The 13778-nt window shown below is 38.6% G+C and overlaps 1 protein-coding gene across 1 annotated transcript; it reads left to right on the forward strand.

The window, feature by feature from the left end:
* Positions 1-6206: 6206 nt before the first annotated feature.
* Positions 6207-13269, forward strand: bmp2b (bone morphogenetic protein 2b). Its single transcript, XM_047387160.1, has 3 exons — positions 6207-6623; positions 7415-7782; positions 10531-13269. The coding sequence occupies exons 2-3, from the start codon at positions 7428-7430 to the stop codon at positions 11433-11435; spliced, it is 1260 nt and encodes a 419-aa protein (XP_047243116.1). The 5' UTR covers positions 6207-6623; positions 7415-7427; the 3' UTR covers positions 11436-13269.
* The last annotated feature ends 509 nt before the right edge of the window (positions 13270-13778 follow it).

The raw sequence follows: 13778 nt of genomic DNA on the forward strand, positions 1-13778 counted from the left end.
ACCCTTTAGGCTGCTTCCCTGAATACTTTCCTCCTTGCCCAGCCTGTCAATTTAAGTTCATAGCCATGTCTTGTTAGTATTGCTGTTGTGCTGTACTTTTTCTGTTTTCATTCCTTGGTATTTCTGATGCTGTTTGTTCACTAATATTCTCCAATAACCCTCTGGAGCATTAGTTCAGGCTACATTAACATACATTTGGACCCTTTAATTAGGAATTAGGTGACTTGTATAGACTGATTTTATTTAGGGGTATCAGAATACAAATGCATGCTACACTTTTAAGATTTCATTTATAAAATCTTTGGAAACCTTACAATGGATTCTTTATACTTTTGTTATAAATGTATGTGTTACACATTATTTTCCTAAAAGGGGGTTTCCCTACAAGAAAAAGATTAATGTATTAGATTCGTACATGATGGCAGTTAGACTGTGTATTATTCTTTTGGTATAGTGCAGTATTTCCCAAGGTGAAGGCTGTTTGGAACATACTGTACCAGGGAAAAGGGCTGATTTTTATTTGATTAAAAAGTGTGTGATTGACACAAAGGGCCCTGTGTGCTTCATCATGTAAGGCCTAGTGTGGTGCTGTTCCTCAATACGTCACTTGCCGCGGTTTTGCTTATTATTCTTTTCCAGTTGTCAGCAAAAGGCGGTAAAGTATGATGACAAATGTCAGAACATCACCCTTAGGAAAACAGATAACTAAACAAGAAAAACAAAGCTGAAGAAAGACACCATGCACATTCAGGATGTCGCTTCCAGGTTTAACAAATTTCAGTTTTGTCACTTCTAACTATATAGACAGTATGCCTTTGAGGCTGACCGTATGGTCCCTATTGTTGAGACAAGAGCTTCAGTTTATCCGATCACAACAATGCATAGCTAAATGTTATTATGAGAATATCTTGATGTTCCAGAGCACTTTTAGTCACCTGTGAGTCCAAAAAAGAAGAAATGAATTGCAAAAGAATAGCGAAAAAAGTATTGTCAATGTTATAATATTTGCTACACATAGCTACATAAATCAAAGAATGAATCTGTAAATCCTCTTCTTCTGGGTTGATCCTTATGGGAAATTCTAACAATATATTCTAAATATGTACAGTGGCTTGTAGAAGTGTTTGCAACCCCTCTTTTAACATTTCTTTTCTACATTTTGCCCATACAAACTATAGATTTTGGTGTATTTTAATGGGATTGTATATGCAAAACAAGATATGGTTTACAAAATGTTTTTAAATAAAAATCTAAAAAGTGTGGCCAGCATTTGTATTCAGTCCCCTTAGTTAATCAGCTCAGTGAGATTGGACTAAGAGTGTCTGTGAGCATCAATTGTCGAGTCATGCCACATATTCTCAATTGGATTTGACTAGGCCTAGAATGGCATCAATATACTTTAATTTGAACCAATCCATTGTAGCTCTGGTTGTATGTTTAGTGTTTTTGTCCTGCTGGAGGATAAACCTCTAACCTAGTCTCAAGTCTACAGCGGCATCGAACGGATTGTCTGTGAAGACTGACATGTATTTAGCGCCATGTATCTTTCCATAAACTCTGACCATTTTATACGTCCCTGCTGACATGGGAACTGGTCTCTACAGTGATGATGTGTTCAGGGTGATGTGCTGCGTTAGTTCTCTTCCACACATAGTGTTTTGCATGCTATAACATTATATTTTCATCTCATCTGACCAGAACATCTATCCTTGCTGTCTGAGCCATTACTTGAGGCAAACTTTTAAGATAACTTCTTTTTTTAATTGCTTTCTTCTTGCCACTCGTTAATATAGACAATTTAGTATAAAAATAATAACTGTCCTGTCAAGAGCAGCTGTAATTTTAACAAGATTAAATTACCGGTGGACCAAGTATGTAATTAGGGGACTTCGGTTTGCAATTGGATTTACTGGAATTTATTTTGGTATATCAGAGTATGGGGGCTGAATACAAATGCATCCCACAGTTTTTAGGTTTTTATTAAAAAAAAGAAAACCATTTATCGCTTTTTCTCCTTTTAACACTTATGCATTACTTAGGGTTGGTTTGTCACATATCCCAAAAAAATACACTATAATGTAACCTAATGTGAAAAGGTTTTGTGGGGTTTGCATACATTTCAAAGATCCTGTTACTGATCTTAGGCAAGCCGTTGGAAAACCCTGTCTTTATGTTTTTTCAGTTAATGCTGGTAATATTTCCAGTCAAGTCAGAGGTAGAGGTAGAGCAGAGGTAGGGGTAGAGCATCCAGTAATATTGCCAAAAAGGTTTGTAAACTGTCCAAAGAATGTCCCAGAGTCATGTCTGTCTCAGTGTCTAGGTTTTCTGCCATGACTCTAAAAGGCTATTCACAGATATCACTAACAAACAAATACTTCTTCTGCTTGTGGTGAGTTAATACTGTCTGGCCTGGCTGAGTCATAGTTTATCCTCTTAGAAAAGCCCCACATCCCCCCAAAACAAGTCATTCATTTATGCCTCTGATAGCGTATCTCTACCTGCCCTCTCTGGCCACAAGGGTTTCACTCTGTCATGTTGTCCTTTCAATCAGCATGTAATTGGATCAGCGGCAGGGAAGTGATAAGCATGATGTATCTGACTGAAAACAATGATTTATTACTGTATCAGAACCGCATGATCTTCTCAACCACTCTGATCAAGTCCTTCAGCACATTCCTCAGTGCAGCCCTGACAAAGTTGTGCCAAACAACACACACACACACACACACACACACACACACACACACTCTTGTTTCGCTATATGTAGTGAGGACCATGTGTTGACTCCCATTGACTTCCATTGATTTTCAGTCCCTTTCTATGCCCTAACCCTGACAATAACCCTAAACCTAACCATTACCAGTGCATGCCTAACCCTAACCTTAACCTAAAGTCAATTCACATCTTAGTCCTAAACCTAACCGTTAGCAAAATAGGTCGTGAGGACCAGCAAAATGTCCTCACTTTGGTACAAACGGTCCTCAATTAGATGGTGAAATTGGGTAAATGGTTCTCACTGTGATGCCAAGACAGGAACACACACACACACACACACACACACATTACAGAGATGTCTGTGCTGTCTGAACACTCATGTTCACACGGTCATTCATTAAAACCACACACACTAACAAACAGAGAAGAAAAATGTGAGAGAGCATCAGATAAATCCCTCTCTTTCTAATCCTCTCACTTGTGTGATTAAAGATGCTCACAGCTTGCTGTGAGGCCTTATCCTTCAATCTAAAGTATCTAAATGCTGTGCAGCTTTTACCTGGGCTTGGGTTTAGAGTACTGGAATCACCGAGTAGTGTTTTGGCAACAGCACAGACCCAGCTATCACTGCCAACAGATTAACAAGACAATGAAGCTGATCTTTATGAATGGAATAACTGTTTTTGAATTAAGTTGAATGGAAAAGATGGGGCAGATTATATATATTTTAATATTAACCTTTTTTTAACTGTGATAAAAAGGACAACAAACTAGAAACGTTAGAGAAACATCTTAAATCATCCCATAAAACTACTAAGATTCATTGTTGGGGATAGTTAGATAAAAGCACAATGCACACTAATGCTGGTAATGGCATGCACCCAAGAACCTCTCTGTATTTTAATTGCCGAGTGATGATCTGGGATAATCCCTCATATAATGTTATTGTACTGACACAAGACAATGATATCTTGTGATTTATGTGGGATTCAATTTGTGGCTATCTTTCGAAGAAAACACAGCTGCCCGCACCCCATCATTACCTAATGGAGGTCACAGGAGAAAATCAATGAAGCCTTTTCTTATGGAGATGACATAAACATTAATGCTGCTTACTTGAACCCACAAGTTAAAAACAATGTTGAAGGTCTTTGAGAGCATGTACTGTGCAATGTCCTGCCTCACCTTAACTAGAATCACCATAAGGAACAAACACAATGTGTACTTTAAGGTAGAAAAGATACACACAATGTTAAAAATTGACGAATCAACACTGCCAAAGAAATGCATTCTATGTAAAATATGGAAAATATTATTGTGGCATCCTCACTTACAGCTTTTAAAGTTTTATAGTTCTGAAACTGTAATTTATGCAGTAAAACATCTATTAATATATTGATAAACATTGATATGTTGGCTTGTTTCTGATCACTGATTTTGTTCTTATCTGTTGATACCAATTTTAGGTGAATGATTTCTCTTTAAGAACTAAAAATAACAAAATAGTTTAAAGTTTAGGATAAACTGTCTTAACAATAAAATGTTAAATAACACACTTGTTTTTCAAAAACAGCCAGAAGCTACTGAGTTGTGCTGTCTGGATCACCAAAATTCTTCAAATACAGTACAATCATCTAACTAATGGGACAAATGTATCTAAACAAGTAAAACTAACAAAAAAAGAATCGCTACATATCTCATTGACGTCCTTACAGAACAGATTATAGCTCCCTAACCTTTAGCCTCTTTTGTTTTCCATAAAAAATGTAGACATCCATATACCATATCATATCTATTCAAAATAAATAACAGCAGTGTCCACCTTGATGTTTGAGGGAAAACCCTCTAGTTTAATGTTGTGTTCGACTGTTAAATTATGTGTACATTCATTGTAACTATAAAAAAGCTTTCATGAATGAATATTCTACCAGAGGTGATGTCATTTTTACAAAGCAGTTAAACAGAATTTTATAAATATTTCAAAAGTAAAATAGAGTTGATGTGTTCAGCTATTATTTGCATCTTATGTTAATGATTAGCATGTTTTTTTTGTTTGTTTTTTTTTTGCAGTTAGCATGGTTAGCAATACTAACCAGACACGTGTAAAATGGGGTAATTCTAGTCACCAGCAGATTTTTCAGAGCAACTCTAACCAAGACAAATTGATTACATAGTTGACATTTTATGCTGTCTATAGCATCTTATGTTAGCATTTAAAACTATTGGGACAATTAGGATGAGTAGCACAATTAGTGTGGTTAGTACAATTAGCATAAATAATTCAGCAAGTTCAGTAAAACTGGCCGATCCTGGCCAATTTCTAGGCACAACTCTACTGTCAACTACAGAAAAATGAAAGGAATAATCAAACCAGAAGAATATATGTAAAATCAGCACCATGTTCTACATGCACATGGAGTAAAGAGAATTAGAATGATTTTCCAGTCCAGCTAAAACAACGAACGCAACTTTGTGAGGTGCCTTGAGATGACACGTGTTGTAAAATGGCTCTATATAAATAAAATTGAATTGAACTGAATTGGTCACCCCTATACATTTTAGGAAAAGCTTTGATGAGTATATTTATTTATTTGTATTAATATGCACTCTTTTTGATCCTGTAAAAAGCTCACTCTTTGAAAGCTTATCCCTAACTCCTAGCCCTACCCTGAAATGATATATGTATATATTTAAGTAAAAAAACAAAAAGTGGGAGTTAGAGCATTTTTAAAATCATGGACACTAAATTTTGTTGGGGCAAAAAAAGAAAAAAGAACATGGTTACATACCAAATGTCCTGCTTTTTGGCGTACCAGTGCAAGAAATATATTTATATGCACACACACACACACACACACACACACACACACATACACTGACTATTAGGTTATTCTGAAACAAAAAAAAACAAATCCTAAAAGCACATTGTGTGTTTGTTTGTATTTTTATACAAGACCTGAACTTCAAGTTATTCAATAACAGCAAGCCTCAATAAAACTGCTGTGGCTTTTGGTTTTGACGTGCCAACCCAAAATAATTCGTGGCCCCAGTCTGGCCAACGTTTACGAAAATCTTTGGAGATGCCCCTGGCAACTCCTTATTGAGTTTTCATCGGTTGACCTAAATCCAACAAATAAACAAGTTTGTTACCAAGTTAGACACTGCATAATCAGTTACATTTTCTTGAAACCGAGGAATTTATTTAATTTCTTAGTGTGATTAAACTAGAAAACAACACATCTTTGAGACTGTGTTGCAAATGGTTTTAAAAGTGAAAAGTTTACAGCTCTTAGAGGCTGAATCAGATTTTTTCTAAACAAAAAGGGTAATTATTTGTGTTTTCTATAATGATGTTTCCGTCATAAAAATATTCTAAAAAACTAATGCTCTGTTGGGGTCACGCTTATAAAAAGTAGGTGGGTGCTTGAATCTAATGTGTGACATCATTGCAGAACAAAAAGAGTCGCTTCGAGGAAGAGAAGGCACCAATCAATAGAAGCACTACGGTGCCGCACTCTCCCACTCGCAGGAACAGCTTCTAGAGGGCTGACACTTCAGTGCGCTTCTCTCTCCAACTTCCAGCGCTGCTCCATTTATGACTTCAGTGAGCTTTTCGTCTCTTTTTAAGATGAGCAGTCAAAAGTCTTTACACTTTCCTCGATTATGCCAACGCGTAGCCGTTTCCTCATAGATTTAACATAGACCAGTATTTTTTTCTCTACGTATATACTGACCAAGACCTAACTCAACCCGCAGCTGGTGAGAATATGTGCGAAAGACAATCGGCGAACGACATGGGCTGTCATTGGTCCCCCAAGGAGAAGCAGCGTGGATTAAACACGAATTAATGTGGAATTTATCGGAGCTCAAAGGTGGAACGACGACCGGACACAGCGCTTTCTCGTCAGGTAAAGAGGAACTGATGAATTTGTATAGCATGACAAACTATTAAAATAACATTTAAGAAGGTATAAAATAATTCCTCAACGAAAAGTTCTCTTAACGATTTATAAGTTGTTCCCCTATTCCTAGAAACATTTACGCACGCAACTAAATGTTGCCCTTTATTGAACAATAAACAGTAAAAGGAAATCAGATGAAAAAGCTGTTTACGTGAAAATTGTATCGCTAAGATACAATTTAGTTTTTAATGTTTTTTGCATGCTTTTCCAGGCTACATCTGGCTCTGGTACGCACGTCAGATCTAACACCTGCAAGCCTCTTGAAGTAACTCTAGCCATTATGATTACATGACCGATAAAGCCTCTGCAAACAACATCGTCTGTCTGTAATGCTGCTGCTGTGCATATTGTTGTCTCTTTTCTTCTTCCTAATACTGGTTGTGACCTTTCGTTCTGCACGTTTTCATACCACACCATCGAACATGGTTTCTTATCTCTTCAAACTGGAGACCTTATGTCTGCAGCCTTTCCCCCTCCTGAAATTCTTTGATTTTTGATCCACCTCTGCCATTAATTTTTTGCCTTGATATTTTTATGAATGAGTTCATGTCAAGCCCAAACATCTGTCAGAGGGCAGAGTATAGCCAGTGGGTTTGTCTCTGTTCTACTTCAAAGTGTAGAGGTGTCTCCTATTCCAATGGAGAAGATCAGAAAGTGTTTGGGAATCCCCCAATGTGACTACCTGTGTGCCAATACTTAGGTGCCAGTGTACTGACAGAAACCAACTCTTTCCACAGGGACTGACTGATCATGGTCGCCGTGGTCCGCTCTCTCATGGTACTGCTGCTCACTCAGGTGTTGCTGGAAGGTGCTGCTGGACTCATCCCCGAGGTCGGCCGGAGGAAGTACAGCGAATCTGGGAAGCAGAGCCCGGAGCGGTCAGAGAGCTTCCTCAACGAGTTTGAGCTTCGGCTTCTTAACATGTTCGGGTTGGGGCGCAGACCCACCCCCAGCAAACAGGCTGTGGTGCCACAGTACATGGTGGACCTTTACCACATGCACTCTGCGAACGGAGACCACAGCACTAAACGACCCAAAACCATGGGAAAGCACGCAGAGAGGGCCGCCAGCAAGGCCAACACAATTAGAAGCTTTCACCATGAAGGTACGTATTACTGACATACCTTCACCTGTCAGCTCTCAGACAACCCAAACCCATATTTAAACATGACTCAGTGCATCAAGCAGAGCTTCACAGTCTTCGCTGTTTTATGGAGGTTTAGTCATTTACGCACGACATGCATCCAAGTTATTTGTAACTCTTTAAAAAAAGTCGACTCAGTTTATAAACAAGCATCTCACGCACAATTTAACTAACTCACTTATATGCAGTGATGCAACGGCAAAGCAAACACGCTTCTAGCAGCTGTCACAGGCTTCAAAAACATCAAGGGGCAGAGCGGTATCCCTGGGGTAATTTGTTTCTTAATAATTGATGGTGTTTGCGTGGGCTGTGAAAACTGTTTTTCCAGACACGCACCACAGAAGTGGGATAAAGGGCGGTGTGCCTTTTGCACAGGTGATAGGCATCACCCTGTAACTTCAAAAAACCCGGCATTATAGCAACACAAACTGGAACAAAGTCATCGTGTCAGACTGAGTCAAGACTGAAATTATTTGGTAAAGGTAGGAAGGAGGGGTTGCTTCCTTTTTCTTTCTAAATCAGGTCTCTCTCTCCATGATGTGCACAATTATGCATGTCCCTGTATCACCATAACTGCTCCCTCAGTCTAGAGGCCACGTGGTGACTGCTAAAGTGAGTTCTTCAGTTTAGCTTCATATTAAAACTTCTGCTTAGATAAAAATGACAGAATAAACCACAGTAGTAAACAAATTAAACTCTTTTTAAACAACATTGAAGTGGGTTTTCTGGATGAAATGTAAACATAGATTTTCTTGCATGTAATCATATATTGCCTGTTATAATAAATTTAATGTCTACTAAAGCCTACAGCAGCTTTGTAGCCACTATTCAACTTCCTATGATCCAAGTAGCTGTTTTTACAGTATAGAAGTTACTAAGTCCACTGGGGCCCTACACAGAGTCCTCATACAGAGTCCTGTGTTTGACTGGAGAAGTTTCCATCAGGGGTGAGTCAGAGGGGTGGTAGAGTGGTGTCTTGGGTGCTCTCCAAAGCCCTAGTGTAATGACACCAAGTGGCTAAACTGACACACTACAAACAAGCCTGGCCTGAGCTGCAGGGCTGAGTGACTGCTCCCAACCGAGTTCTGGAAACATCTGCTCTCAGCCAACACACCTTGACACCAATGGCCATTACAAATGTGTTTAGACTGTATTTACACATGCTCCCCCTGGCTCTTTTAACCTGCACTTACAGAGCTGCATAGTTCCTAGTCTTCTTATGTCAATGACATTGTAGTTATTGTTGTGCCATATAATAAATATGTATGTACAGATGTTAATGCAACACATCAAAGGAAAAAACTTGAGCCATTCATCACATCTGTCATTTGATATTAATTTATTTGGAGAATCAGGTTTACTGCTATCGGTTTTCAGAAATGACCATATTCCATGCCAAAAAGAATATTTCCACTATTACAAGGCAAGCGGTGGCCAGTTACAGGTCCTAGATGAATGACTTGACACTAGCCTTTATTTCTTATTTTGGCATGCAGCACAAAAAGAAATTAGGAATGTTGATGCACTCATATCTGCGGTTCACATGTTTTTGACAAGCCTGAGCTTGTTCACAAAGCAGTCTCAGAGAGACTGAAAATGCTGTTGCAGAACAAAACTGAGAAAACAGTGATAAAGGAGTAGAAAGCCGGAAAATAGGATTTGGGGGCTAAGAGAACGGACAGAAAATGAGATTTCTATGCTGATGAAGGAAAGGAAGAGCAGGATCGGGAATTGAAGAGAGGGAACGAGACACAGGGGGCTTTCCCACATCAAATGAGAAGTGATGAGTCTAATTGAGGTCTTTGTGCCTCTGGAGGGATGTTTAAGATGAGATGGTGGAATTTCCTAAATGCCTCCTTTGAAAAGCTAATAGTTTTAAGGTTTGTATTTACTTTGCCACACCAAACAGATTAAAATGATGGCCTATACATTTTCTATGATCTTCATAAAGTAAAACTTCAAAGCAGGGCCGCCTGAAAGAAAATTGCAGCTTTTACTAACACTTCTTTCATTTACTGTATTCCATGGAGGGGAATACCAGTGAACATAAGTATATGTGTTACTTTCATAAGCCACAGTACATTTTCAGTAGATATATAAATGATAGAACAAAGATTTTGCAAGTTAATGGAAAATATATCCCAAATTTATTCCAAGAGCAACAATCGTCCATAACTTTGTGCATTCAAAATTCATTAAATGTCACTAAGCAAAAGCTGCAAGGATTGTGGCAGATTCTGTAAAATATTGTCTCATTTGGTATTTCTTTAATAATTTTTATATTGATTTCCACATTTCTCAGCTGTTGATAATCATATTTGATCACGATTCGTTGTTTGCTCAGAAGGAAATTTTGTCCAGCTGCTCATTGCCTGTGCAAATGAGCCATATAAAGGCAGGCTAACTGATCTTATCGGAAGAAGGGAGCTCACTGCTTTTATCCTTTGACATTTCACTCGACAATTTCAAGAGCCTCACACTAATGATTGTTTTACATAATAATTGTAATTTGCCTGTGATCATACCTGATAAACTATCTGTTTTATCTACTGATTAAAAGATTAGATGTTAATCAGTGTATATTGGGAATGTAAGTGATGCAACCATTTTTCATGCCAGTCCTTCTTTAATCATAAGTGCCAACTTGTTTCATCTTTTGTTTGCATAATCTAAATGACACACTGTGACTGTCTATGTTGTTTTCTGTAGAATCAATGGAGGCCCTGGCCAGCCTGAAAGGCAAAACAACCCAGCAATTTTACTTCAACCTCACATCTATCCCTAAAGAAGAGCTGATAACCTCTGCAGAGCTCCGCATTTACAGGGATCAGGTCATTAGAGCTGCACCCCCTAAGAACAGCAGCTCTACTGACGGTGCTCTCGCTGGAGGCCTCCATCGTATTAACATTTATGAGATCTTCGGAGTTCCAGTAGGCTCTAACAGCACAGAACATCTGGTCCGTCTGTTGGACACCCGGCTGGTTCAGGACTCTTTGAGCCGCTGGGAGAGTTTTGACGTGAGTCCTGCTGTATCTCAATGGACTTCAAGGAAAGGCTCCAATCATGGCTTCATGGTGGAGGTGCTTCACCCAGAGGAGGGGGAGATGGACACACAGCATTCCCAGAGAAGAAGCAAGCACGTCAGGGTGAGCCGGTCCCTACACCAGGACCAGGACTCGTGGCCTCAGGCTCGGCCCTTGCTGATAACTTATGGTCATGATGGCCGTGGGGACTCAGTACTCCATACACGGGAAAAAAGGCAGGCAGCACTCCGGAAACAACGCAGGAAGCATCAGCACAAGGCGAGTTGCAAAAGGCATACCTTGTATGTAGACTTTAGCGACGTGCAGTGGAACGAGTGGATAGTGGCACCCCCTGGCTACCATGCCTATTATTGCCACGGGGAATGCCCCTTTCCATTACCTGATCACCTTAATGCAACTAATCATGCCATTGTGCAGACACTTGTCAATTCAGTCAACTCAAACATCCCCAGAGCCTGTTGTGTGCCCACTGAACTCAGCCCCATTTCATTGCTTTACCTGGACGAATACGAGAAGGTGATTCTGAAAAACTACCAGGACATGGTGGTGGAGGGCTGTGGTTGCCGATGAGAAATGGGTTGTGTGGACAGAAAGTATGAATGGGCAAGGGAGAGAGACTGATTAAACTTTACTATGGACACCCAGTTTCCCAATGAAGACATTTATTTATATGAAAGAAACAAAAAAATAGAGATATTGAGGAAGAAGAAAAAAAACTATATATATGAATATATTTATGTCTACATAAAGTTGGGAAAAATAAATGTTTTAATCAAAGGAATATTCCTTTACTGGTTCTGAAAAAGCATTTCTGTTGTACATTTTGAAATGGGTGCAATACCACATGAAGTATAATGGTCAGATGTTTATTTTGTATTTATTTCTATTATAACCACTTTATTTGTAAATAAATAATGTGTATTTATCATAAAAAAACATGCAATTAGTCCAGTTTTCTAAGATCAGCACCAGCTGTATCTGGGAGGGGGACTGGAAGGTGAAGATTTGTGGCTGATGTGAAGATGACTTTAAATGCTGACTACCAAAATATAACACTACACTAATTGCAACTAAAGCAATGAAATGTTTTGGTAATCGTAATTGGAAACTAAAAGCAAAGATCACTAGTGTAACAAGCTGCAATGTAGTGCAGGGTCACACGACAATTTTCATGCCCACAAATGTAATAGACTCCCATGGGAGGATTATAAAAACAGCCAAGCATGTTTTTACACATTACATGTCGATGCAAAGATTCCTGGGAACAATCTTCCAAGAGCTAGCTCCCATGTTTATTCTTCTCCAAACCAATATTATCAGAGGGAAAAAAGTGTAACTGCAGCGCTTCTGTGGAAGCTCTGACATGGTTTATTTACAGTAAGATCCGACATTGAAAGATTGCACACTGTGGTAAACAGGGGACACCAACAAGTCCATACCAGGAGAGGACTTTACTGGCACTTTAGTTAATTAGGATAAACACATACCTGCTCCTGTCTATATGCAGCATAAGCTCAGACAAATTACCACAACAATGTCTGTCTTTCCTCTGATAGATTTGAATCAGGTTTTAATAAGTTTAAGCTTTTAAGGAAATAATATATTGTTTCACAGACAGGTTGAAGCACATAATGCACTGGAAGAGTAAGATACTCATGTTTTATATGAAGTATCTTACATTATAAGTCTAAATCCTAATACATTTTAGTGGGGATCTTTCCCTTACAATATTTGAGATACACAAAAAACAAATACACAATCCGAATGAAAGAGAACTGGTCAGAACTGCTCCAAATAAATCAGAGGAGATCATCTTGTGTTGCCATAACATCACATCAATTAAAAAGAGACAAAGGAGAAATCTAAAAGAGTTTTATGGAGGAAGAATGCATATAAGAGTGCATTAGAAAGAATTTCGAGGCATCACAGCACAGCTCAAAATACTTAAAATAGAATGGTTTAATGTGAAAGCACATTGGGACCAAGGAATGTTGGTTTTCAATCTCAGACACATGCATATGCTTGCATGGAAAACCAATGTGGTTGTTTTTTTAGTCATTTATTCAAGGATATTTATTCAAGGCTTTTTGTCTTCAGAAACAAATGTGCATTAAACAAAGATACAATTGTTACTTATGTGGGAAACAAATGAAAACATTAAGAAGAAGCCCTAATGCTTCATAAAGGAGTTGTAAAGTTGCACAGTCTATATCAGCTCATGTGTCCTCAAAGTCGTCATGTCTATTGAACCTTTCCACATGCTGACACTTTAAAATCATAAACCTTAGTGTATTTTATTGGGATTTGATGTGACAGACTAACACAAAGTAGTGCATAACTGTGAAGTAAAAGGAAAATGATAGATGGCTTTCAAATTATTTTATGAATAAAAACCTGAAAAGTGTGGCGTGCGTTTACATTCAAAACCATTGAGCTATTACTTTGTAGAACCACATTTGCTGCAATTAAAAGCAGGTTAAGGTGTTTGGGGGTATGGTTCTACAAATATTGAACATCTCTAGGCCGAAATATTTACCCATTCGCCTTTGCCAAATGGCTCAAGCTCAGTATGATTAGATGGAGACATAAGTCATGCCATAGATTCACAATTTGATTTAGGTCTGGACTTTGACTGAACCATTCTAACACACAAATATGCGTTCATCAAAACCAGTCAATTGTAGCTCTGGTTGCATTTTTAGGGTAATTTTCCTCCTAGAAGGCGAACTTCTGCCTAGCCTCAAGTCTATTCCAGTCTCAGACAGGTAATTTTCCAGCATTGTCCTGCATTTGGCTTCACCCATCTCCCCATCAATTCTGACCAGTTTCCTTGTCTCTGCTAAAGACAAGCATGCTGATAGCATGATGCTGCCACCACCATGTTTTATGGAGGGGATTGTTTGACCTGGTTGA

Source organism: Girardinichthys multiradiatus, chromosome 15 (assembly GCF_021462225.1).
Source record: "Girardinichthys multiradiatus isolate DD_20200921_A chromosome 15, DD_fGirMul_XY1, whole genome shotgun sequence".
In the NCBI taxonomy this organism is placed as follows: Eukaryota; Metazoa; Chordata; class Actinopteri; order Cyprinodontiformes; family Goodeidae; genus Girardinichthys; species Girardinichthys multiradiatus.

Excerpts from the sequence above, each read along its gene's own strand:
- bmp2b (XM_047387160.1), top strand. The coding sequence starts at position 7,428 with ATGGTCGCCGTGGTCCGCTCTCTCATGGTACTGCTGCTCACTCAGGTG. Across the intron at positions 7,783-10,530 it reads TAGAAGCTTTCACCATGAAG|AATCAATGGAGGCCCTGGCC; the intron begins GTACGTATTACT and ends TGTTTTCTGTAG.